The sequence below is a fragment of the Cajanus cajan genome, chromosome 1 (genome assembly GCF_000230855.2).
Source record: "Cajanus cajan strain Asha chromosome 1, NIPB_CcT2T_4, whole genome shotgun sequence".
Lineage (NCBI taxonomy): Eukaryota > Viridiplantae > Streptophyta > Magnoliopsida > Fabales > Fabaceae > Cajanus > Cajanus cajan.
The window spans coordinates 7761575-7788575 of record NC_138517.1 but is presented as its reverse complement, the minus strand read 5'-3'; the positions used below and the strand labels follow the sequence as shown (position 1 = coordinate 7788575).

The window sequence follows — 27001 nt, the reverse complement described above, 5'->3', positions numbered from 1 at the left end:
CCAACGCGCATGCAGAAGACAAGATAAAATTGAAAAAAAGCATCATAAAATGTGATGAACAAACGCGGAAACTTCTGGGTTGATAGAAGTGATATACTTTTTTCCTTTATTTAATTGAAAAAAGAAGACTTCTAAAATCAACTCTCATTTGATCGTTGCATGGTCTCATACTCTGATTAATTAGAGCGTCTACCCTCAATCTCAGTTTCATTCGAATCATACTCTTTTGGCATCTACTATGGCAGAACATGCATCAGCCTCTTCTACTTCTATGTCGAGATACACTTATGATGTGTTTCTTAGTTTTCGAGGTGAAGACACTCGTTATGGTTTCACTGGTAATCTATATAGTGCTTTGAGTCGAAGGGGAATCTTTACCTTCTTTGATGATGATGCTCTACGTAAAGGTGAAGAGATCAACCCTTCTCTTCGCAAAGCAATACAAGAATCCAGGATCTCAATCATTGTTTTCTCCAAAAACTATGCCTCCTCAACATTTTGTTTGGATGAGCTTGTTCATATCCTAGAGTGTTACACCAAACACAACATGTGGATATTGCCAGTGTTTTATGATGTTGATCCATCACACGTGCGACATCAAAAAGGGTGTTTCGGAGAAGCCTTTGCACAGCACGAACGTGGAAGATTCAAAGACGATATTCAGCAGCTGCAAAAATGGAGGATGGCTTTGCATCAAGCCGCTGATTTGTCTGGTTCGCATTTCAAAATTGGGTAACACCACTTTTTATTTCTCATTTACTGTGTCCAGCCAGTTTAATTTGCTATTGGGAAACCAGTTTTGGACACTTTTTAATTATTTATTTTTTTATTTTTATTAACACTCTACTAACATTTTTTTTTATCTCTTTTCTTATTATATCATATATATCACCCATTATGTTTATATTTTTTCTTTTTTATTTCTCTCTTAATAGGTGTTTTCTTTTAACCTTGAGATAATTAATAACCAATAACCAAAGATAAAAAGATTACAATTGCAGAAACTTCACACGCCCTTGGTCAACCAAGAGGTCTCTCAATAAGTGTCTAACAACATTTGATGTTTCTTATTATTTAAAAAAAAAAAAAACATTTGATGTGCTCAAAAGTATTTTTCTTTATTATTTAAGAAAAGTTCCGTGATTTGAATGGTTTAGGTTTGAATAAGAAATAAAAGTTAAAACATATAGGAAAATTATAATTATTGTTTAATGATAATGAAATTATGTATTTTCAAACCTAATATTAAAGTGTAATATTAAATGTTTATTAATAAAGAATATATAATATCAAATAAATTTATTTTAATAAAACTAATTTATAAACTCCTTAAATTAATGTCTAGTTAAATATTCTTATTATATGTCATAATATTACATACCTTTCATATGTAAAAAAAAAAAAGACTAAATTATATACAATTAAATACCTCCTTAAAGTTTCATGATATTGCATTTACAATTCCTACTTTTTTTATCCATACATTAATTCTTTAGGATACTGTTGGTACAAAGATTGTTTTTGTTTGTTTTTTTCCAGAATTTAAAATTAGAAAAATTAGTTTTTCATGTCTGATTAGTTAATTATAAAATAATATCTCTACAAAACATTATTTTCTGTGAATGTTTCTTATTTATGTTTTTCATGAAATTATTCCTATCTAATAGATGAGAATCTAACATTTTCAAGTTAAATAAAAAGTTTTATTCAAATAAAAATATTATTTATCTTTATTTACTTATTTAATGTAATAAAAATAATTGATTCCTAATGAGTAACATAATAAATATCCTTAAGAACTTTTATGACCAACCAAATTCATTTTAATAATTTGTAAAAATCATGATTTTGATATTTATTATAATTCCTACGAATTATGGTTCTCGAACATGAAAAAAATTTCTTCTACCAAACACCCCCTTAATTGTTTGATAAATACCTCACTAGATAAATACCTCACTAAATACTTCGCTGACACTCGCTAAGACATTACATTAACAACTCTTAATTATTTAAAAAATATTGCATTGGAATCCCATATTAGGGAGGATGATGTAAATTTTGAAAAAGGAAATTATGTGCCATTTCTCGAAACCTTGAGGAGTATCAATCTTATTTTCTCAAAAGTATATGACACTAAATTAGTTTCTAATTATGAGGTGGAAACAAACTATAAATTGGGTGCATTAATTTAATTTCACTTGTATTAATGACAGTGGAGAATATGAGTGTAAGATCATTAAAAAGATCATAGAAGAGATCTCCAGTAAACTTAATCGACATCTCTTGCATATTGCCTGTTATCCTGTTGGATTGCAAGCTCGGGTGCAACATATACAAGAACTTATGAATGCTCAGTTTGATAACAAAGTGATCATGCTTGGGATTCATGGAATGGGTGGAATAGGAAAATCAACGCTTGCCCGTGCTATATATAATTTGAGAGCAAATCAATTTGAAGGTTCTTGCTTTCTTGCTAATGTTAGAGAAAAGTCAATTAAGCATGGTCTAGTGCATATTCAAGAGACAATACTTTCTGAATTAGTTGAGGAAAGAGATATCAAGTTGGGAGATGTACATCGAGGAATTCCAACACTACAAAAAAGACTCTGTCGAAAGAAAGTCCTTCTTGTTCTTGATGATATTGACAAAAAAGAACAATTACAAGCAACTGCTGGAGGACTGAATTGGTTTGGCCCTGGTAGTATCATCATTATAACAACAAGGGATAAACGTTTGTTAGATACTCATGAAATCAAAAACTTATACGAGGTTGGAAAATTGAATTTTATTCAATCTCTTGAATTGTTTAGATGGAAAGCTTTTAAAAACAAAAAAGATGACCCAAATAAAATGGAATTCATAAAGCGTGCATTATATTGTGCCGGTGGCCTTCCTTTGGCTTTGGAAATAATAGGCTCAAACTTTGTGGATAAAACATTAGATGAAGAATGGGATTCTGTGTTAAAAACATATGAGAGATTTCCAAATAGAGATATTCAGGAAATTCTTAGAGTTAGCTATGATAGTTTGGATACTAATGAGAGAGAAATATTTCTTGACATAGCTTGCTTCTTTAGTGGATACACTCTAAGAGATGTTACAAATATGCTTGAGGCAAGAGGCTTTCAACCAAAATTCGGTATTAGAGTGCTTCAAGAAAAATCTCTGATAAATATTGATTCATTTTCTAGAAAATGTAATGATCAAATTATGATAATGCATGACTTGGTTCGATCTATGGGAAAAGAAATGGTTAGAGAACAATCAAATTTTCCAGAGAAAAGAAATAGGTTGTGGTTTTGTGAGGACATTGTTCGTGCTTTGGACAAAAACACGGTATGTAAGAATCATATATCCATGCATTTCCATTTCTTTTACCACTCATCATTATTAGTTGAATTTGTACAATATTTTATGATTTTTAACCCTTGTTAATAGGAACCAGTACAATGATTATAACAAATAAATTATAACTTTGTTGTTCCATTTGGCTTAACAGGAAAATGAAATTGAAGTCCTGATGTTAGACATGCCAAAAGATCTAAAAGTTCAATGGAATCAAACGGTGTATAGAAAAATGAAAAATCTACAAATGATGCTCGTAAAAAGTAGTGTTGCCTCTCTTAGAATGCCTAAGGATCTCCCAAACAGTTTGAGGGTGCTGGAATGGTGGGGATACCCTGGAGCTTCTTTACCATCTAATTTTCATTTGAAGAATCTTGTCATACTCAACTTGTCATACAGTTGCTTTCGATGGGACAAACCACTTGAGGCATGTCTAATTATTTATAAGTGATGAAACATTTATAGTTTTTTTGTTATACACTCTAACTTGACTCTTGAAGATATTAATGAAGACTTACTATTTTGCAGAATTCGAAGATGTTGAGACAGTTGGTTCTTAAAGGTTGTAAGAACATAAGACGAGTTCCAGACATGTCTGGTTTTCCCAATTTGACAGAATTATGTCTCGCTGATTGCACAAATTTGATTAAAATTCATGATTCATTAGGATTTTTACATAATCTTCGATGGTTATGTGCTGAAGGATGTACCAAACTCGTGATTTTCCCACGTCGCATAAAGTTGACATCTCTTGAACATCTTTGCATTAAGGATTGCAGTAGTCTTGTTATGTTGCCCGAAATATTGGCACCAATGCAGAAACTAAAATATGTTGACTTGGACGGAACTTCCATAAAAAATCTGCCACGTTCAATGCAGAATCTTAAAGGCCTTCAAATCTTATCCATGAATAGATGCAAAATGCTTGAAATTAATGGGCGTTCCAATGTCGTTCAAATGCTGCCAAAATTATTTCCCTATTTGAAAGAATTATGGTTAGATGAATCAAGTTTGACAATCATTCCTGCATGCATTGAAGAGTGTCACTCATTGGATTATCTAAGTCTGTATAACTGCAAGAAGCTTCGAGAAATAAGAGGCCTTCCGCCAAACATGACTAGACTCTCGGCAGAAAACAGTCTTGTGGAAGTAGATTCATCAACTTTAAACATGTTAGTCAGACGGGTTAGTCTCTCTTCTATAATTGTCTCCACAATTACTTGTTTGAAAAATGCAAACAACGTATCTCAAACTAACACTCTCTCCTGTTGATAAATTTGCGCGCTTGTTTCTCATTGACTAATTCTCATCACCAAATTAGTAATATGGACATGAATTTCAATTAACAAAAGAGGATGTGTAATAGTGTGTTGCTAGAGCACTAGTACTCTTCTTAGTTATGTTGTTTTCCAAACTCACAAAATGGCATGTTTGACAGGCAATTAATTCTTCTGGAATACGACTATATGCTTTGCCAGGTCATCAGGTCCCAGAATGGTTTGACCACTCTACCTACGGAAACTCTCTACGTTTCTGGTTTCGTAATAAATTGCCATCTTTCACTGTGTGCGGTGGTGTTCTAGGAGTTTGTGAGAATACCGAGCTTCGTTTTGTTTTGAAATTAATTTATTTAGTTAGAATCAATGATGTTCACGTGCGTGTTTCTTCTCCCGCTTCTGTGTATATAGACTGGCGGGATGTTGAGAATGACCATGTATTGATGTTCAATCTTGAAAGTTTTTTTAAGCATCCAATGGATAACCACAGTAGAAGAACAATTAACACAAATGAGTGGATTTATGGGAGTATTTCGTTTGTGATAACACCGTCGGAAAATGATTCACTTAGATTGGAATTAATCAAATGTATTGGAGTTCATGTAAACCGGGCATTTTGTAGAATGGAGGATGTTCGGTTCACAGATCCTTATCCTCCCAATACCAATAATACAAGACATGTGGGAAATCAACTTTTGTTGCCTGGTGAGGAACCTGATATACAAGTAAAGAACCAATCACTAGCATTACTCAAGCCCTATCAAATTGGGGAACAACCTTTGAATTATGAGTCTAGCAATTCAGATTCACAGGTGTGCACTATTCACTATCCAAATGGCCAAGGTAAAAAAATGCCTTTTGTCCTTCTCTTGTTTTCATTTGGGTAAATTTCTCATAGTCTTGAAGGACTTTCAAGTGAGAAAAATAAAAATAAAAAATAAAATAAGTTTTCTCAAAACTTAAAATTAACATCAGTTAATTTCTAAAATCTCTCTCCTTCTAAAAAAACAGTTTATTTTTCAAAAGAAAAAAAATGTTTACAAATATAAATTTTTGTCCCAAACAATCACCATATTTTACAAATAGATTTTTTTTTCAAAAAAAAAAAAAAAATAGTTGAATCTTGGAAAATAATCTTTTCCGGACACTCTTAAAAAGTGTATTCGAAAAGGTTTTGAAAATTAAATTATACATCAATAACTGATTATATGAATAATTATTTATTATTATAACTTATTATAATGGAAATAAGATTTTATTTGGATAAATTTATTTATAAAAAAAATAATATTTAATTTCATGTAGATACAACCAAAACTTAATTTCTAAACCAACTTAAAAAGAAAAAAATATATTGAAAAGTAATAAGATTCAAAATTTTAATTTTACAACAATAACTTATTTTTCTGAAAAAAAAAACAGTTGTTAATATATTTAATTTGTTCAGCTTTTTTAATTTTTTTTTTTGTATAAACAGCTTTTGGCCAAAATAACAGCTGAAATGGGAAGATTAAATCTCTCCCAAACATACTGCTTCTGATAAAATTTTTTTCTAAATAAAGGGTTGTGTTCAGGTTCTGAGAGAACTGAGATTCTGGAAGTCTCAATAGATGAAGCAGCCATCTCATGTCAGAACAAGGAAGTGGTGATGGTTGAAGCTTGTGAGGGTAACAAAAAAAATGATGCTAACATGCAAGATGGTCATCATATGGCAGCAGGAGAATTAGATCAACTAGCAGAAGCATATGCTAATCCCTCTGAGCATCAACATGGAGAAATCATGAAACAAGCTCCTCCAATTTCACAAGATGCAACACCATTTCTGCCACAGTATATTGCTGATTCTGAAACCAAAAGAAAAGCACCAACTTCTGAGATATCAATAGAGAAAGTAGTCAAGAAAATAAGGACAGATCAGGAGATGCTTTTCAATAATGTGGCCACTCTTCAAGAAAGACAGAACCAGTTCTTCCATTGGTTCAACACAGAAGTCTTGCCCATTTTTGCCCCAACAGCAAGACCCTTTCCTTCCACTGGTTCCACTATTTCTTCTGGACAATCTTCACAATCTAAGAAGATTGAGGAAAAAAAGGGAGAAAATTAGAAGATTAGAGGGGCACAAAATTTGATTTTCTCATAGGATAAAGTACTACTTTTTGTATATGATGGTGATTGTCTGTATTGTTCTTCATTTGATTAATGAAATTCTATGAACCATTGAATGCTTCTATTGATTTGAGAGTGTTTTATGATTAAATAATGATTCTAATGCTGAATTAAATTGAACATTGTTTCTGAATATATGAACCGCAACTTAACATATATAAGCATCATAGAGAAACATATAAAAAACTATTTAACAAGAAACATGTCTGGAACTAAAATGCCTTAACAAATCCCCGAATGGTTTGACCTCTCTAGAAAAGGAAACTCTCCATGCTTTTGGTTTCGAAATGAATTGCCCTCTCTGTGTGTGGAGTTTCCTTTCCGCGTAAACTTCAATTTCTTTGTTACAATCAACGCTATTTGTTTACGTGGTTCTCTTAAGCATGGTACTGCAAAATTCATGTCATACACGTACAGAGTACCAAATAAAGTCAACATCTTGTTACTGTAGGCGTAATACATTCTGCATTTGAGAATGACCATATATTTATGATCAATGTAGAATATCGCTTTTTCTATCCAATGAATTCTGATATTGAAATAGCACTTTGAAGCAAAGGCAAAATGCGAACACTGATATCAGAACTTTCAAGGGAGTTCACTCATCCAACCAGGGATTGCTTTGAAGCATGAGAAAATTGAGTCCACACTCAACAGCATGAGTCGCATAAAGTTGATGAAGTAGAAGTAGGTTTCGAAACTAAGAAGAACCAGTTCAGCAAATCCAAGGCTTTGGAAAATGAGCTGCACAAAAAGCTAAACAGGATTAAGAAAATGAAAGACGATTTAGGAGAACAACTGAGTGCTATTAAAGCTAACATCTCTTCCATCAAAGCAATTATCTATGCTCCTATATCAGAAAGGAACATTAGTTGTAAGAGCAAGAGTGATGAGATTTTTTGTGAACACTCCACTTGACAAGCGGACCAAGTTTCGTTGTAGAAATACAGTATCGTCCTCAGGGATTTGAGAGTTTAATAATTCTTACTCTAATGACTTATATAAAGACATTGATGTGATTGCAAATGAGTTAATGTGATGTAAAATAAAATGATAATATAAAATTTGTAATAACAATTATGAGAAGCAAGGATTGGGTTCAGGAACACTTGCTAACTCTTAAATCTTCTTAAAATAAATACGATTTCAATCTCATTACCTTCATGTTCATTTAGTAATCCAACAAGATTCCTCAAAGTTGAATCCTAAAGTGATCAATCTTAAAACATGATTCTTCTATGTTTTGAGTTTAACACTTTGTATTAAGAACAATGACTTGAACAAGGGTAGCTAACCAAATCAAGTATATTCCTAGAACAAGAGATGGTTAGGTGCAAGATTCACTTCGGGTTTTCAAAAACGTTTTCCAACTGGATACAAAAACCAAAATCATACAATGGGTGATCAAACCGCTACAAGCATTGAGTGAAGAATCAAGCACAAATAATGAGATTAAAATGCATATATTTAAGAAGAAGAAGAGTTAGTAGTTACATCCAGCCAATCCTCAATGGATTCAGCCACACATAGCCATTACAAGATCAAAAGAGTGAAAGAAGAAATTACAAAGTAAAAGATGAAGAAAAGGGGTTAATCTTCCTTCCCAAATGATCCAACTTCCTGATCTTCGCTCCTGCCCTGTTTTCTCCTCTTCGTGCTCCCAGTCCTGTTTTTCTCTCTTTGTTTTATGATGTCCTAAAAAGTTCCTTCGTTTCCCTTTTATATTAGCTTCAAAACAGGGGAGGAATTGTAATTTTTAAACCCACTATTGCAGTTGTAGTTTCACAGCTATAGCTGTGAAAACTCTTTCGAGGTGAAGTAAGCTTCATAGCTGCAGCTGTCACTACAAGAAAATTGCGAATTAGAGAGGGAAAGATCCCTCGCAAATCCCTCGCTAAACAGAATGGCGAGGGACTAGCGAGGGATTTGCGAGGGATCATTCCCTCACTAAATTCAAGTCGCTAATTAGCGACGGATGCATATCCCTCTCAATTCCCTCGCTATATTCCTTCGTTTTTCCCTCGCAACCAGCTTCACTAGTCCGTCGCAAACTTGTGCCGCTAATTCTTCATTGCCGCCTCGCAAATGTAGAACCTAAATTCCCTCGCTAATTGTATTTAATATTTCCTCGCTAAAACGTCGCAAAACCTTCGCAAGATATCCTTTGCTACTTTGTCGCCATTCCATCGCAAAATATTATTTAATTATTTCCTCACTAATCGTTCGCCATTCCGTCGCAATTATCCCTCGCGATATTGTCGCTAATTCCTCGCAACTCTGAAGCAATATATCAATTGAGGTCCCTCGCAAATCCCTCGCTAAACCCTCGCAAATATGTCCTTCGCAAATTCCTCGCTAAACCCTCGCAAATATGTCCTTCGCAAATCCCTTGCTAATCCCATGCAAATCCATCAAAGTATATGGATTGAATTCCCTCGTGAATACCACGCTAATCCCTCGCGAAACCTTCACAACATATCTTTTGAGTTTCCTCGCGAATCCCTCGCTAATATCTCGCTTTCCTAATTTATCTATATATACATTATTCTCTCATGAATCCCTGTAAATATGCCACTTAATTTGATATTTTAAATAAATCTAAATCAACTACATATTTTTTTTTCAATTCGACATGATTTAAAATAAAAGTTGCATGTAACAATATCTCTTACAAAACCAAATTGTTAAATGTCTTACAAAATCCAACTTGTGCATACTATCTTAAAGAAACCTAAACTAATTAATGTCTTACAAAAAGAAAAGCCAAATAATGAGTCATCCTAAATAGTAATCAACCTAAGCTAGTAAAATCATCATCTCGTCCTTGATCTTCCCTATGTTAGTTGGTTGATGGTGTTGTTGGTGGTTGAACTGCTTGAATTATTTGCCTCATCATCTCTAGTATTTGTGTTTGCAAAAAAGAGGCCAGTGCATTATTTATAACTGCAGTGACCCGTTCTTCTGTCATAGGCGTAAGATTTGTAGAGGAACCTGCAACCTCTGGAGATGAAGCTTGGGTAGAGCTACTAGTTCCAAGATCCAAGCTATGTCCCATGCCATGCACTCTTTTCTTCTTGTTTTCACCTGCAACTTTTAACCAAAGATCAGAATCAATTACAGGATGAGATGAAGTGTCTTCTCCATATTTTTGTGTCATTGATTCTTCATATGTTTCCTACAAATAAAAAACAAAAAAAAAATAAGTGAAATAGTAAGAGGTTAAAAAAGTATATAATCAATCTTAAAATATAAAATAACATACAATAAATTTCTTTGCCCTAGTTGAGACAAATTCACCATCATTTTTTTGTGAACTTTGTTACACTACAAGAAAATTACATATTAGCGAGGGACTATTCCCTCGCTATTTCCTCTCTAATCTCTCGCTAATCAGTTTTGCGACGGAATAGTGATGAAATTGCGAGAGACCATTCCCTCGCTAAATACAGGTAGCTAATTAGCGAGGGATTTAATCCGTCGCCAATCCCTTGCAAAATTTGTCGCTAATCCCTCGCTAAGGTCCTCACTAATTATATTAAGGACGCTTACTATTTGCTCGCTAATTTGCGATCAAGCTTCCCCGTTATTCCCTCGCTAAGGGGTCGCAAAATATCCCTCTCTAATTTGTAGCTAATCCCTCGCTAATGTTCCCTCACAAACCCCTCTCTATTCCCTTGCTACATTTCTTAGCTAAGGCCTTGCAATTCCCTCCCTGAATATCCCTCGCAGACCCTTCTCTATTCCCTCGCAATATTTCCCTAGCAATTGTCTCGCTATTCCCTCGCAATATTTCCCTAGCAATTTTCTCGCTATTCCCTCGCAATATTTCCCTAGCAATTCTCTTGCTATTCCCTCGCAATATTTCCCTAGCAATTATCTCGCTATTCCCTCGCAATATTTCCTTAGCAATTCTCTCGCTATTCCCTCGCAATATTTCCCTAGCAATTATCTCGCTATTCCCTCGCAATACTTCCCTAGCAATTATCTCGCTATTCCCTCGCAATATTTCCCTCGCAATATTTCCCTAGCAATTGTCTCGCTATTCTTTCGCTATATTTTCCTAGCTATTTGCTCTTTTTTCCCTCACTATTTTGTCTTTCACATGATATGCCTCGCTATTTCCTAGCAGATCCCTTACTGTTATATTTTGGTTATCATCACTAATCCCTCACTATTTTGTCGCAATTTTATTTTTAATATTCATATATTCATCTTTACCTGCATTTTTCATACTATAACTATCATAATTGTTTTGTTTTGATATCAAGATTGTAGTACCTGTATTTTGCATATCAAATATATTATTGTGTCATCAACTTGCATCAAATAAAATAAAAATACTAAAGGCTAACTAAAACAATTTTGAATTACCAACATAATAAAAATATTCAGTACCAACTAACATAATAAAAATACTCAATACCAACTAATATAATAAAACTCTTCAAGTGAGTTAACAATGCTAATGTAAATAAAAAAAAACTAGAATTCAACATTTTCATTCTTGATTCTTCCCAAGTTTTTTGATTGATGATGGTGATGGCATCTTTAAGGCAGGTAATATCTCTTTCCTCAAAAACTGCATTTGTGCCTGCATTTATTCCTGCATTTGTTGTTGCAAAAGTGCTTGCATTTCTGCTTGTGCCTTCATTTGTGCCTGCATTTGTGCCTGCATTTGTGCTTCCATATCAGCTTGTGCCTTCAATTGTGCCTGCATATATTGTGCTTGTGCCTCCATCTGTGCTTGTAGTTGTGTCTGCAATTGCATTTGGGATTGTGTTTGTAGATTCAATTGTGACTGCATCTGTTCTTGCATTTGAGACATTTGTGTAGCTAATGTAGTGATGTCTTCTCTAACAGGTGTGGTAGAGGGACCTACAACAGTTGAAGATGAACCATGCATAGTAATGCTAAGATCTAAGTTATGACCCATGCCGTGGATTCTACCTTTCTTATTTTCACCAGAAATTTGTGTCCAAACATCAGTGTCAACTATAGGATGCTTTGATGCGTCTTCCCCATACTTTTCAGCCATAGCATTTTCATATGATTCCTACAAAAAAAATGTATCAAGTTATATATAGTAATAGATAAACAATGTTTAATTTTTACATTAAAAATATATACACACTCTTACAATGAAATTTTTGGCTTTGTTAGAGACATATTCACCATCTTTTCTTTTATGAACTTTGTTGTACAATTCACCATAAGAAATAGGACGTTTATGCTCTGCTTCCTGTGAAATAATATGCAATTTAAGATAAATACATAAACACATTTAATTAATAAACCACAATCAATAAAAACATAATAGTATAAAGTTACAATATTTATGATACAAAAGAAATTTTTATCAAGTATAATTAGCCAAGCATATTACAAAGAACCAAAAGCCATTTATCATACAATTATAACATATTATGACAGAGCTTAACATAAAAATGAATTGTCAATATTAATAGAAAAAGTATTGACTATGAATACCAATTTTATATACTGCAGATTTGAGTAACAATAAACTGCAGATTTGAGTAAAAATAAATTATACTTGATAGTTACCGATAAATTATATAAAAAAAAAATAATTAAAATAAATAACAGCACCTATAAGAATCACTATCTTATTAAAATAAATTATACTTGATAGTCACGTATCTATTACATCCAATAACTAAAATATTTATCAAACAAATTAAGGACACGGAAAATTACTAAAATCAAGAAACGGAAAAAGAGTACGAACTTAATTAATTCTCAAAAAATGAAAACAAATTATTGATTTGATGATATGCAACAAACTAGATCCAATTCTAGCAAACTCCCAAGTCAATAGAAATAAAAAAAAAAAAGATAAACATATAATAATTAAATATACCTAACCAGAAACACAATTTTGTTCCTTTTTGTTTTGCCATATTTCTATTCTCTTTTGTTTTTTCTTCTGCTACTAGTAGAGCAGACAAGGGGTCGACCCGAGTCAATACCCGAACCACCACCCTTGCCTTGTGTTAAAGATAATACAAACTAACTTTTCTAAAATTAAATTCCACCTTAGAGATTTTAAAACCGCAACATCAAAATAGAAGCAGCACTGCAGAACTACATAACTTATTACACAGAATAGGGACTATATTTGACATTCATGTACCTACTCAACTGAGTTATACACCAGTAGTACCTTGAAATTATTTTTAGATAAGCTAATAATATCTCTAATAAATACTCGCTACAAAAAATAGAAGAGAAATCATAAATATATAATGATAGTTGAACAACCCCCCCACCCAACACAATTGATAACATGCATCCAAATTCTTGCCAACATAATCAAGTTGCCAATTGATACCGTGAACAAAATGCAAAGATTTTAGAACCACAAAATACAGCAATCATATCAATGAGTTCATATGACAGAACAAATTAATTTGGATTGAGGGTGAAAAAATACCTGAGGATCAACAATCCAGCCATGATACAAAGGGATGTCCAGCAGATCAAATATTGCACACTCTCGAGTGAATTCAAAATCATCTATTCTGGAATTAATGTGTAATTTTTTATCAGAACTTCAAGATTGTTGATAAATGCACACAACTGCCAAAGAAATGAGCATAACTACAAAACTGACCTCCTAAATTTTATATTTACATCAATGCCAGTAGCAAGCCTAGGAAGCAAGTCAATTGCATCAGCAATGTTCTGTTGTTGATTTTCAACATAACCTGCATCTTTGTTCTACATAACATGAAAAAATGTTAAATCAACTTGAATCACAAAAGAGTGAATGTCACTGGTGATAACAAATGTAACTCTTACATTCACGTTACTATTTGAATCAATTAATCGTTCAGCAACCAATGAAAGCAATTTCTCCTGTGAGACTTCAGCAATATCTGAACTCAGATTTAAGTTGTTTCTTAACAGAAGAACGTTACCTGCAACAATGCAATATATAAAAAAAAAGCAACAAGTGTGATGCTATAAAACAAACAACTGTTGCAACTTACAAGTAACTCCTAAAGTGCAAAAATTGAGCATTGAGCATGACATATACAAGACAACAAGGGGGACAACAACGGTACGACAGAAGAGTGAAAGCATTGACACAACACCACCAAAGACATACATGTTCTCTTTTGCCCGCCAAAAACAAAAGGAGAAACATAGATATACAAAAAGGTTGGAATAATGGCATCTTGGCCTGCAATCAATCTAAAAGACCAAACATGTGTGGATTCCAATATGTTTTCCTTTGCAAGTTGCAGCTAAACCCAAATATTAGGAGTTAAGAACATCATTTAGTTTCCATGTGTTATATTGTATCAGTTATATGCTTACCAGTAAAAAAGATAATATCAGATAAATCAAAAATTGGCATCTATCATAAAATGACTTGTTCTGATAAATCTCCCAAAGGAAAGAAAAGTGCAAGCCAAATAACAGAATGACTACTACCACTAACGAACATTAAATAATTCAGATTCAGTTTTTTACCAATGTTTATGATTTTTCAAAGTAAGAATTAAAATTAAATATCAGAATACCAAATAAATCAGCAACAAAACTCCAACTAGGAAAAGAGAAATAAATAATCATGATTAGAGAATATTGAAGGAAAAAATCAATAATAATCGGAAAACAGAGTGAAAAGCCTTGTACAATGAAAGGAAAATCGTACCTCGGGTTTCAATGAAATTCAAAGCGAGAGGTGCAGCACGACAGAGGAACGAGGCGAAAATCCAAAGATGGCACTAAGGAGAGATTCATGTTCCCATTTGGAGTTTGGAGCGAGCAGATGAAACCCTACCGCCATTGAAATGAATGAAGGATTGAAGAAAATAGAATCTCTCAGGTAACGAATAATGCATATGAAGAAAATAAATGACCAAAAATTGAGAAATAGAATAAAGGAGGGGAAATGTGTGAACTAAGAACCAACAACGAGCAACTTTCAACGAGAGGGAAGGGAATTGAAGAACGGTGCGGAGTAAGTAAGGGAGGAAACCCAACACTCCAAGAGTAAGTAAGGGTTCCTTGCGAGGGATTTGAATACAAGTGTAATTCACTAGTCTTGAATCCCTCCAGTTGTCAATTGTCATTGTCCTTGAGATATTTTAAAAAGAAATGACCTTTTAAGAGAATTTCAGTGCATTTTTTCTTAAAAAACAAACATTTCAGCATCTAGTCAGAAATCAAATGTTATAATAATTCTTTTTTTATTTTTTGTCTTTTTCTAGCTCATATGTAATCATTAAAAAATTGAATGATATAGATTTATTTAAATACAAATTTAAGAGTATTTAATTTAGAAAATTTCTACTAAAAAAGCATTTCTTACTTTTAATAAAAAAATATAAACCCAATTTCAACTTGTATTCAAATATATTTATAATAAAATTTAAATTTATGATCGAACTATTATAAAATAATCACATTAAAATATCAAAAGAAAACTATTTCTTTTAAATGTCTTTGTTTTTGTTGCCTGTCTTTTCAGTTTCAACTTTCAACAATTTTATTAAAGTCCCACGTCATAAAGTATAAATAAATTTTAAATTACACCTTTATTTTAATTTTAAATGTACGTGGCATTAATTTGCCCATTGAATTAAACTAACACTGAAATTACGTTAATAATAGAATAATATAAAATTTATAATAATTATCTTAAATGATATTTTTTTTAAAAAAAATTATAAAATATTTTTAAAAGAAAGAGTATTTTTTTAAAAAAAATATATTCTTCAATTACAATTTTTTAATAGCTATACTTCAATAAAATTATTCTTATTAGTTTTTCTCTAACAAAAATACTTTTAAGCAGTTTTCTTAATCTCCTATTTCTTTTTATCTGTTATTTTCATCTTTATTTATAAATTAAATAACAATAATTTTAATTTTTTATTATAAAACTAATTTTATATATTATAAAATATTTATTTTTATGTATTCAAAATATCTGTTTAACTAAAATTTTAATTATATAAAATAAAAAAGTTTTTTTTCTTTGCATTGCAAGCTAAAATACTAGTAATGGGTTCTATTGCTATTTTAGTCATTTTTATACTCCAAAACCATATTTCTTTTTAAGTCTGATTATTTTTAAACATACATTCCTATTTAAAATAACTAAATTTGATATTTATAAAGAGTGTTACATTTACAAACTATTTTAAAAAAATACTCTCTGACAAAAAAAAAAAAAAACTACGATTGACAGTGTAATTCTTTTACACTTACAAGCATAAAAAGATAAAGTATTCTATTAATTACTAATTTTTATACATCATTAAATTTTCGTCAAGTTTATTTATATATAAATAAATGTATTCATTGATTTATTAAACATACAAATTATATTTATCAATAAAAATGTCATCTTTTCCTTCACTAATTTGCGAAGGATTTGCGAGGGATTTGCGAAGGATATACTTATAACTCATTAGCGAGGGATTTGCGACAAGAAAAATTCCTCGCTAGATGAAAAATTCATTTTTTTTATTTTGGGTCATAATTTGGAGAGGGATTTGCTAGGAATTTGCGAGGACCTCAGTTCTTCGCTAAATAAGCACTAACTTTAGCGGATGATTTGCGAGGAAATAAAGGTTGGTTGCAAAATGTTCCTATTTAGCGAGGGATATAAATCCAAGCTATTCCCTCGCTAAGTAGCGAGGGAATAGCTTGGATTTATATCTCTCGCTAAATTTCCTCGCTAATCCGCAAAATTCTTTTAGTGTTATACACTTCACGATAAGAAACAGGACGGTTCTCTTGTGCCTCTTGTAAAAAGAGTACAGTACAAATTGTAAGTAATGAAATTTACCAAAGAAACTCATTAATTTTCAAAACCCTCAACTTTCACAACTTGTTAAAGAATTAAAAAAAATTGTACTTAAAAAAAATCCATCGGTAAAGATTTTTAAGACATCATTAATAACACAATTTTAATTGTAACAAATTCCAAATATTAGAATAGGAATAAAGCAAACATCACCCATTAATTATTGACAAAATTCAATATGATTTGATTACCGTAGCTTTTTTGTGTTGCCCGAAGCTTCTTGACCCTCCTGTGTGCACCATTGCTTCAGGCTGGGCAGCCCTGTTTTGTCTTCCAGCAACAGATTTCTTTTGCCATTCTGGTATCTTCCAAATGTCGATCAACCCATTCCATATTTCAGCTTTCATCCCTCTAGGCTTGTGAGCCCTTAAATCCTCATAATTTCTTGAGTTTGCTACTTTTATTGCTTTATCCCTGTCTTTACACAATTGATCAGAATACCTATCCATGCATGTTTTTTCCCAAACTTCCCTCGCCATCACACGATCATATTCTGATGCAAAACGATATTTTTCCTGCAATAATACAACTGAAGTAAAAAAAAATAGTTGTTGATATAATGATATAATATATAATACTATTAGATTAATTACTTACCTTAAAATCATTAAATAACATTTCTTTCATTTCAGGACAATAACTTTTCCAACAATCTGCAGCATAAGGCATCCTTGACATTACCTCAGAAATGATATAACAAGTCACAAATTGTTGAGCAAACCTCTTCCTATAATTCAATTCAAACCACAAATAGTTCAATAACATGAATTTAAACTATTAATCATATTCATAAATTCAATTTTACTTACGGTTTAGAAACTGCCACCACGGATATTATTTGCCTCCTATCAATTAGAATCTTCACTTGAAGGCACCATATAGGTTGTTGATTATCAGATGTTCGGATAGTATTTGATTCACCACCAGTAATCAAGGGGGTGGTATCAGATGATTGTCCACCACTAGCTGATGTAGCGCCACCATTAGCTAATGAACTAGTAGATCCATCACCTAGACAAACATAGTAAAGAAAAGTTAGATTTTATCCATTGCATTTAAATAAATATAGAGTTAATAATTAAAATGTTATTCTAAAAGTGTACGAGGTGAGTGATGAGAAACATGTGGTGGAGGATTCGAAGCAATTTGAGTGAGCTGATGAGGACTATTGGCTTGATTAACTTGACGCCCTCTTCCTCGAGTAGCTGGCATAATGATTACCTACATAAAATTAAAACAACAAAAAATGATCATTTATATGGGAAATTAAAGTCATAAAGAACCACAAGTAATCAAATAAGGCAATACTAGTACCAATTAGAAACTCTTTTATCTATTTCTTATTTTAACACTAAAAAATGAGTAATTATGTGTAATGTGTTGAAACTAAAACCTTTTAGAATATATTAAATCAAGTTGTTAATCATAACTAGATTCTGAATCATATAATTCCTCATCATCTATGAACTCGTTAATATCTTCAATCTCATCATCTTCAATATCATCAATGAAGTGATCATGATGCAAGTTGTCCATTGGATGATGTATATCATTGTTGTCTACTTCTTCCATTGGAGCAATTCCATCAAACAATGGTATCGTCTCATCGTGTATAACACTTTGGTGTGCTCTTATGGATCCATCATCTTGGTAATAATCAGTATAAGTTAGCTCATTTGATCCACCAAATTCATCATTTAATGTCTCAGCCATAAAAATTCGGTATAACTTTGCAAGCTGCCCACCATTCATCACTAGATCTACCCCCACTTTGTGGGTATCTTGTGTAGTAAACTTGTTGTACTTGTTCAGCTAAAACAAATGGCTCATCTGATTGAAGCTTTGATTTATGTTTGATATCAACCAACCCATATCTTTCATCAATAGTGACACCATTTGGGTCAAACTAGTGGCAGCATAGGATAATTACTCTTTGATGTCCAAGATATGATAATTCTAATATATCCTCAACAATTCCATAATAGTTTAAATCATTCTCACCATATATATTTCCCCGAACGCATACCCCACTATTCATGGTGGCTTTATTATGTCCATAGTCAGTATGAAATCTATATCCATTAACTATTAAGCCATTAAAAGAAGTTGCAAATTTAGATGGACCATAACTTATCTCTTTAATCATTTGATCATCAACTTGATTTGTACTTACCTGTAAATGATTTCAAAGAGAAAAAATGGTTGCATCACTTAGTATATATTATGAACGTTAAAAAGAACATTGTATACATTTATGAGTAAGTTGACTCATTTGATGTTTCAACCATTTACTGAAGTTTTTATCGCGAGTTTCCACTATTTCATCCTCATCAATATTGGGATTTGTTTCCTTTAGCGAATCCTCAAATTGTCTAATACATATAATAAATTTAATAAGAAAACTAATTTCACTATGAACTACCAAAATTAAGAAATTAGGGAGCAAACTTACTGGAGATAAGGTTCCACTTCTTTGCAATTTACAAGAACATATGTCTCAGCAATTTCAAGCTCTTTATCTGTTAATATTATTTTTTGACCCTTGCCAATAGGACGACATGGGTATTTAAAAATAGACAACTTATCATCACCATTGGCATCTTCACCACCATCATCATTTCGAGGAACTTGAGTGTGTCTTGTTTGTATAGTTGGATCAAAGTACATAGAAGCAAAATTAGAAATTTCTTCCACAATATAAGCTTCACAAATGGATCCTTCAACCCTTGCTTTATTTCGAACCTTCTTTTTCAAGTACAACATGCACCTCTCAAATGGATACATCCATCTGTACTGCACTGGTCCTCCAACCTTGGCTTCATAAGGGAGATGCACAATTAAATGTTCCATGGAATAAAAGAATGCTGGCGGGAAAATCTTTTCAACCTTGCAAATTATTTCAATAATGGAAACCTTAACATTGTCCATGACAGAAGTACGTATCTCATGTGCACAAATTTCTTTGAAAAACAAGCTGAGTTCTGTTAATACTCCCCATATTGGCTTTGGCAACATATCACGAAATACCAAAGGAATTAGTCTTTGCATAAAAACATGACAGTCATGACTTTTCATTCCATATATCTTTCCTTCATCTATATTAATGCAACGTGATATGTTAGATGCATATCCATCTGGAAATTTTAATTGTTTTATCCACTCACACACTTTCTTTCTTTGATTATCATTCAAGACATATGTCACCTTTGGCTTTTTATACATTTCATTCTCAAATATCAACTCTAAACTTGGGCGTTTACAAATATCTTTCAAATCAGCTCTTGCATTTGCATTGTCTTTCGTCTTTCCCTTTATGTCCATGATAGTGTTGAAGATATTGTCAAACACATTTTTTTCAACATGCATGAAATCCAAATTGTGTCGTATTAGATTAGTGGACCAATAAGGTAATTCCCAGAACATGCTTTTCTTCACCCAATTATGCCTTGTACCAAAGCCAGGTTGTTGTTGTTTGGGTGCCTTCAAGCCAAAAGTGATAGAATGAAGTTGATTCACCATATTTAAGACATCCATGCCATTAAATTCTTGTGGAGGTAAATATTTTACCACTGTTGACTTCTTAAAAGAGTGTCGATCATGATGAAATTGATGATCAATGGGCAATAATTGACGATGAGAATCAAACCAACAACATTTCCTTCCATGTTTCAGATAAAATGATTTACTATGCTCCATACAATAGGGGCAAGCAAGTCTCCCATGAGTGATCCAACCAGATAACATTCCATATGCTGGAAAGTCATATATAAATCAAAATAAACAAAAATATTTTAAATTATCATAATTAAGAAAACAAAATATATACGGACTAAATTCATATTGTAAACATATAAATTATATTTAAAATTTATGATGATATATATATATATATATATATATGTGTGTGTGTGTGTGTGTGTGTGTGTGTGTGTGTGTGTGTGTGTGTTTTAAAAAATATATATGAGTGAAAATTCAGTTATATCAAAAGTAACTCTTAAAAGAGTTATTTAATGAATATAATTACGTTATAAATTGAATTTCTTATTCAATAAATTAAGTCTAAAAATTTGTATACTTTATTTTTTAATCAATAGTTTTATTTAATAGATAATGTTAGATAATATTTAATAACTTTTAAAATTAATATTAGATAATATTTAATAATTTTAAAAATATTTTCAAATATTCAATAATTAAAAAAAATGAAGAGATAACAAATAAGATAAAATATATATATAAGTAAAATAAAAAGAAAAAAATATGAGAAATTTCAAATTCTTACTTTTTTGGGAGAATTTGAAATTATACTATTTCAAGAAATTTTACAAATACTTGAATTTCAAATTCTACTAGCAATGAAATATCTTATTTGCGAGGGATTAGTGAAAAACCTTTTCCCTCACTAATTTGCGACGGATTTGCGAGGCATTTGCGAGGGCTATACTTATAACTCATTAGCGAGGGATTTGCGACAAGAAAACTCCCTCGCTAGATGAAAAATTCATTTTTATATTTTGGCTCATAATTTGGCGAGGGATTTGCTAGGGATTTGCGAGGGCATAAGTTCCTCGCTAAATAAGCACTAGCTTTAGCGACAGATTTGCGAGGAGATGAAGGTTGGCCGCAAAATGATCCTATTTAGTGAGGGAATTTAGCGAGGGATATAAATCAAAGCTATTTCCTCACTAATTAGCGAGCGATTAGAGAGGACCTGTATTCCTCGCCAGTCCCTCGCTAATTAGCGAGGAAATAGCTTGGATTTATATCCCTCGCTAATCCGCGAAATTCTTGTAGTGTGTAGAAACTCTTTCAAGCTTAAGGAACCTCCAACGTTGTAGCTGTGAATTTCACAACTATGGCTGTGACTCTTGTTGGGATACAAACAAGTCCCACATCGATAAAATAAGACAAGAAATAACAACTTATATAGCACAAACATACTTCAATGATAGAGAGACCTTTTGGGTGATGACCAAAAGCAAAACCGTGAGGGCTAAGACCCAAAGCGGACAATATTTCATCATTGTAGAGTATGCTTGTGTAATAACCTTATAATAATAACTCTCATAAAATATCTCCTCAGACAAATACCATAAAATAACCCCAACAACTCTCTGGTGCTCTCTGGTGCTCTCTCTTGATCCTTAGTGCTCCGTCGCTTTAGCTGTGAGCTCACAACTTTAGCTTCAAGTTTCTGGACCCCTCAAATTTGCATTCCAGATTTCCACAGCTATAGCTGTAGAACCATAGCTATAGCTGTAACTTTTTGACCTTCTGATTTCTCCCCAAATTTCCACAGCTATAGTTCCAGAACCACAGCTATGGTTGTCAAACTTTGTCTTCCTAATTTTTCTGCAAAAAGGAAGGAAATCATCATAAATTTTCTACTATTCTTCTATCTTTTTAATATGAACTTGATTCTTCCTAATTAGGAGTAAATTATCATATATATATATATATATATATATATTTACAATTTATCCAAAAAGAATGCCAAAAATTGAGTGTAATTCATGAATAAAAGAAACTCAACAAAGAGCAACATCATTGCAAAAGACAATAAACTCAAAGATGAGTAGAGAGGTAAAGCATCTCACTTGCAGCAAGAACATGATTTGGCAAAGGAAACACAGACATGAATCAAAGCTGAGTCTCAAAACTTGAAGAATTTGAGAAAAATGCTGCAGAGTGAGAGGTAGAGCAATTCAAGTAGAATTTTTTTGTACCTGCTGGTACATGGTATATATGATACATGAAAGTAAAATTTTTTTCCTATTAACATTGTTGTCGCATTAGGTCTTGTTTTCGGTATTTTATTGTGTTACTATAACGTTAATTCTTTGAAAATTAAAACTTTATTAGAAGTCACTAGTGAATACACACATAAGTGTGAAGTATTTGGGGATTTAGAGACTTGAATTTAAGATACTGGATTTCAATTTCCAATTTATACAATTGTCCTTTTGGACTAGTTCAAATTGATCTAGCCACCTTTTTCTAAATTTGCAGGTTTCTCACTGGTGTAATTCATATTTCACACCAGGTTCCTACCTATCAACTTAATTTTATTTTGTAACCTTCATTTAATAAGCCTTTCATTACTCTCATTCAGTACACGTGATTACTCGGCACTCTTTGGTCACTTTTAAGTCATTGTTGTTCCCCCTTATTCTTTGTTTCTCTACACATCCATCGTTCTCTTCAATTCACCAACCCAATGCACCCTGATCCTTCTCTATTTTTCCTAAACAGATTTCCCATTAATATAATAATACTAGCTTATTGAAACGAGTCTGCTTCATATAAGAAGTAAGGGTGATCAATCACTAGTGCAAAAATAGGTTACTACGTCACCTAATTTACGTTGAGAAAAGAAAATACGACGTTATAAATACGCGATGACATTTTTGTAAATAATAAGTGACTAATTTACGTCGGACAGTGGGGGGTCCGACATAAATTAGACAATCTACGTCAGAGGAGTCATGTGGCTGACGTAGATTATATAATTTACGTCGAACCCCCCACTTTCCGACGTAAATTAGCCACTGTAATGCCCCAACGTTTCCTTTTCATTCCTGTGCTCCCCTTTGTTTTCGAAAGCATCTCTAAATTCTTCTACTCTAAGTCTCTAATAAGTTCGTTTGTTTTCACACATCTCTCGTTTGTCTAAGTCCTCTAAGAGTCTGCACATTCCACATTTGAGGTAACTTTCTTCTACGCATTATTTTGTTTATTTTCTGTTATATGTTCATCTGGAATGGGCCGTTCTGCAAGCAGAACGGGCCGTTCTATTTGAATGTTTTTGTTTGTTAATTGTTGATCTTGAACGGGCATTCTGAAACCAGAATGGGCTGTTCCAGTTGAAAATTAACACAAAATTTTTGCAGCTGGAACGAGCCGTTCTGATTTTGGAACGGGTCATTCCAGATGCATAAAATTTGTGTTAATTGTGTATCTGGAACGACCCTGTTCTGATTTCAGAACGGGCCGTTCCAGATGCATTAAAGAAGGACTTTTTAGGCATTGATCTTTAGTTTACGATCGTATTAGTAGAAATATTTATGGATTTTATCCGAAATTACTATCAATTTTTTAGGGTTGTAGTTTAGGTTAGAAAAATTATGAATAACTGAGTGAATAGGTAATTTGTGTTAATATATAGATAATGAATCGAAGTTGGATGAATGCAAGTCACATTAGTCAAGAGTATAGAAATGGAGTTGAAGAGTTCTTACAATTTGCAAGAGAAAATGGGAAACCCATCAAAAGGGCATATTATTGTCCATGTGTTCGTTGTTTGAATCAGTTATGTCACGAAGTTGGGAAAATATGTGATCACCTATTTATATTTGGTATTGTGAAGAGTTATACAATATGGACATGGCACGAAGAAATATTAGACATTCCAACGGTGTCAACAACTGAAAATTTTGAAGGGATGGACGATAATTTAGAAGAGATGATACGTGATATTGGTGAAGAAAATTTTGAAAGAGCACATGTGTATGATACCTTAAAGTCTGATTTTGAGCAACCATTGTACCCAGGATGCAGTATGTTTACAAGATTATCAGCAACTTTAAGATTGTTTAGTTTAAAAGCAAGAAATGGCTGGACTGATAAAAGTTTCACAGAATTGTTGGAGTTGTTGAAGGAGATGCTTCCAGAAGATAACACGTTACCTAATCGCAATTATGAGGCAAAAAAAGATATTATGTCCAATGGGTTTGGAGTATAAGAAGATACATGCGTGCCCTAATGATTGTGTATTGTATGCAAATGATTTTGCTACACTGAAAGTTTGTCCGACATATGGGTTGTCGCGGTTCAAAAAGAAAATTGATGGAAGTATTGGTGAGGAAGAAATAGAGGGTCCCCCAGCTAAGGTCTTATGGTATTTGCCAATAATACCTAGGTTTAAAAGATTGTTTGCCATTAAAGAGGATTCAAAAAACCTCACATGGCATGAAAATGGTAGAAAATGTGACAATTTTCTTCGACATCTAGCTGATTCTCCGCAATGGAAGAGGATTGATGAAACATTTCCAGAATTTGGTGTAGAATCAAGAAACTTGAGAATTGGTCTAGCTACAGATGACATGAATCCTTATGGAAACTTAAGTAGTAAACATAGTTCATGGTCAGTTTTGTTGGTCATTTACAATTTGCCTCCTTGGCTATGCATGAAGAGAAAATATATTATGTTGTCTATGATGATATCAGGACCCCGACAACCAGGAAATGACATAGATGTGTATCTTAGTCCATTGATTGATGACTTGAAAATGTTGTGGGAGACAGGAGTGGAGGTCTTTGATGCATATCGTGAAGAAAAATTTACTTTGCGTGCAATGTTATTTTGCACAATAAATGATTTTCCAGCATATGGTAACTTGAGTGGGTATAGTGTGAAGGGTCATTCTGCATGTCCTATATGTGAAGAAAACACAAGTTATACCTAATTGAAACATGGGCAAAAGACTGCGTACACTAGGCATCGTAAGTTTCTTGTTCGTAATCATCCATACCGTATATTGAAGAAAACATTCAATGGATGTCAAATGGATGAAATTGCCTCGACACCGCACAATGGTGAAGAAGTATATCAGCGGGTGAAGAACATTAACATTGTGTTCGGAAAGACGCAAAAGAAGTCAACTAAGAGAAATATCTGGAAGAAACGATCAATATTCTTTAATCTTCCTTATTGGTGCAAGCTAGATGTTAGACACTGCATAGATGTGATGCATGTGGAGAAAAATGTGTGATAGTGTAATTAGGACATTGCTAAACATCAAAGGAAAGACTAAAGATGGAGTGAACGCACGACAAGATTTGGTGGACATGGGTATACGTTCTGAGTTACATCCTCAGTCTATTGGAAGACGCACTTACTTGCCTCCAGCTTGTCATACCCTATCAAAAAAAAAAGAAGAAAAAAGCTTTTGTAAGTGCTTACACAGTGTGAAAGTTCCACAAGGGTACTCCTCAAATGTTAAGAGTCTGGTGTCTATGCAAGATTTGAAGTTAATTGGTTTAAAGTCTAACGATTGTCATGTCTTAATGCAACAACTTTTGCCTGTGGCTATTCGTAACATTTTACCATCTTCTGTTAGAGTTGCTATTACTCGATTGTGTTTATTCTTCAATTCCATTTGCAACAAAGTAATTGAGCTTGTAAAGTTAGATGAGTTAGAAAATGAATCAATCACAATCTTGTGTCAATTAGAAATGTATTTTCCACCTTCATTTTTTGATATCATGGTGCATTTGATAGTTTATTTGGTTAGGGAGATTCGATTGTGTGGCCCGGTTTAACTTAGATGGATGTACCCTGTTGAGAGATACATGAAGATCTTAAAATGATATGTCAAGAATCAATACCGCCCAAAAGCCTTTATTGTGGAGAGGTACATTGCAGAAGAAGCCATTGAGTTTTGTTCAGGGTATATGTCAAAATCAGAACTAATAGGAATTCCTAAGACTCGACATGATGGGAAACAATTTGGTAAGGGTACTCAAAGTTTAAAGATTAGAACTGTGAGTCGAACAGAAGTTGACCAAGCACATTTGTACATATTGAACAACACTGATGAAGTAATTCCTTACATATATGAACACATAGATGAAATCAAGATAGTACACCCCCAAATGAATGAGAAACGGGTATTGAATGAACATAACAACAGTTTCTTAGCTTGGTTTAAGAAAAAGGTTTACAGTGAGGTTAATACTTCTGATACACTTTTGAGACTCGCTCGTGGGCTTAACAACGATGTCATTACATTTGGTGGGTATGACATTAACAAATATTGTTTCTATACAAAGATAGAAGATGACAAAAGTAGAGTACAAAACAGTGGGGTTACAATTTAGGCTGAGGCTATGCACTTTGCTAGTTCTAAAGATAAAAATCTCATTACAGCATCCATGAGTTATTTCGGAGTCATACAAGACATATGGGAAATTGATTATGTTACGTTTAGAGTGCCTGTGTTCAAGTGTAAATGGGTTGATGGCAATACGGGTGTGCGGACAGATGATTTAGGATTTACTTTGGTTGATTTGAACAAGGTCGGTTATAAGGATGAACCTTTTATTATGGCATTGTCGCCACCGGCCCGAAACGGGCTTTCGGCATTCGCGAAGGATGGTTGGACTCGTTTATTTGTTTAAAAATGTGGATTGCTAGAATGACTTATTCTCAAACTGAGACCTCGTCAAACGAGCAATTTTATTAAAAGGCTCACCAATCCATGTTAATCCCAAGCGGGACCCTCCATGGATTAGTGGTTTTCGCAAAAGGAGGGTTCATGGAGTCGCCACCAATGTTTTACTCAAAACATTGGAAAAAGAAGTTTAA

General features: G+C 32.9%; 3 protein-coding genes across 4 annotated transcripts; 1 reads left to right on the top strand and 2 right to left on the bottom strand.

The window, feature by feature from the left end:
* The first annotated feature begins 57 nt into the window (after nt 1–57).
* On the top strand, nt 58–6855 carry LOC109793487 (disease resistance protein RML1B). 2 transcript variants are annotated; one of them, XM_020352954.3, is made up of 6 exons: nt 58–732; nt 2217–3339; nt 3503–3775; nt 3877–4533; nt 4787–5468; nt 6200–6855. In XM_020352954.3, the coding sequence occupies exons 1-6, from the start codon at nt 239–241 to the stop codon at nt 6727–6729; spliced, it is 3759 nt and encodes a 1252-aa protein (XP_020208543.3). In that variant the 5' UTR covers nt 58–238; the 3' UTR covers nt 6730–6855. The 2 variants fall into 2 exon arrangements, with proteins under 2 accessions (XP_020208543.3, XP_020208542.3); XM_020352953.3 differs by having other exon boundaries at nt 6188–6855.
* A 4284-nt stretch (nt 6856–11139) lies between these two features.
* LOC109794924 (uncharacterized) lies at nt 11140–17847 on the bottom strand. The gene is made up of 10 exons (XM_083073212.1): nt 17739–17847; nt 17445–17646; nt 17233–17362; nt 16827–17150; nt 14473–14545; nt 13611–13729; nt 13423–13529; nt 13243–13330; nt 11929–12030; nt 11140–11844 (listed from the first exon to the last, which is right to left on the bottom strand). Exons 1-10 carry the CDS (start codon nt 17845–17847, stop codon nt 11389–11391), a joined length of 1710 nt encoding a protein of 569 aa, XP_082929338.1. The 3' UTR covers nt 11140–11388.
* Nucleotides 15250–20383, bottom strand: LOC109792605 (uncharacterized). Its single transcript, XM_083073979.1, has 3 exons — nt 19088–20383; nt 17233–19007; nt 15250–17128 (listed from the first exon to the last, which is right to left on the bottom strand). The coding sequence occupies exons 1-2, from the start codon at nt 20377–20379 to the stop codon at nt 18866–18868; spliced, it is 1434 nt and encodes a 477-aa protein (XP_082930105.1). The 5' UTR covers nt 20380–20383; the 3' UTR covers nt 15250–17128; nt 17233–18865.
* Between the last annotated feature and the right edge of the window lie 6618 nt (nt 20384–27001).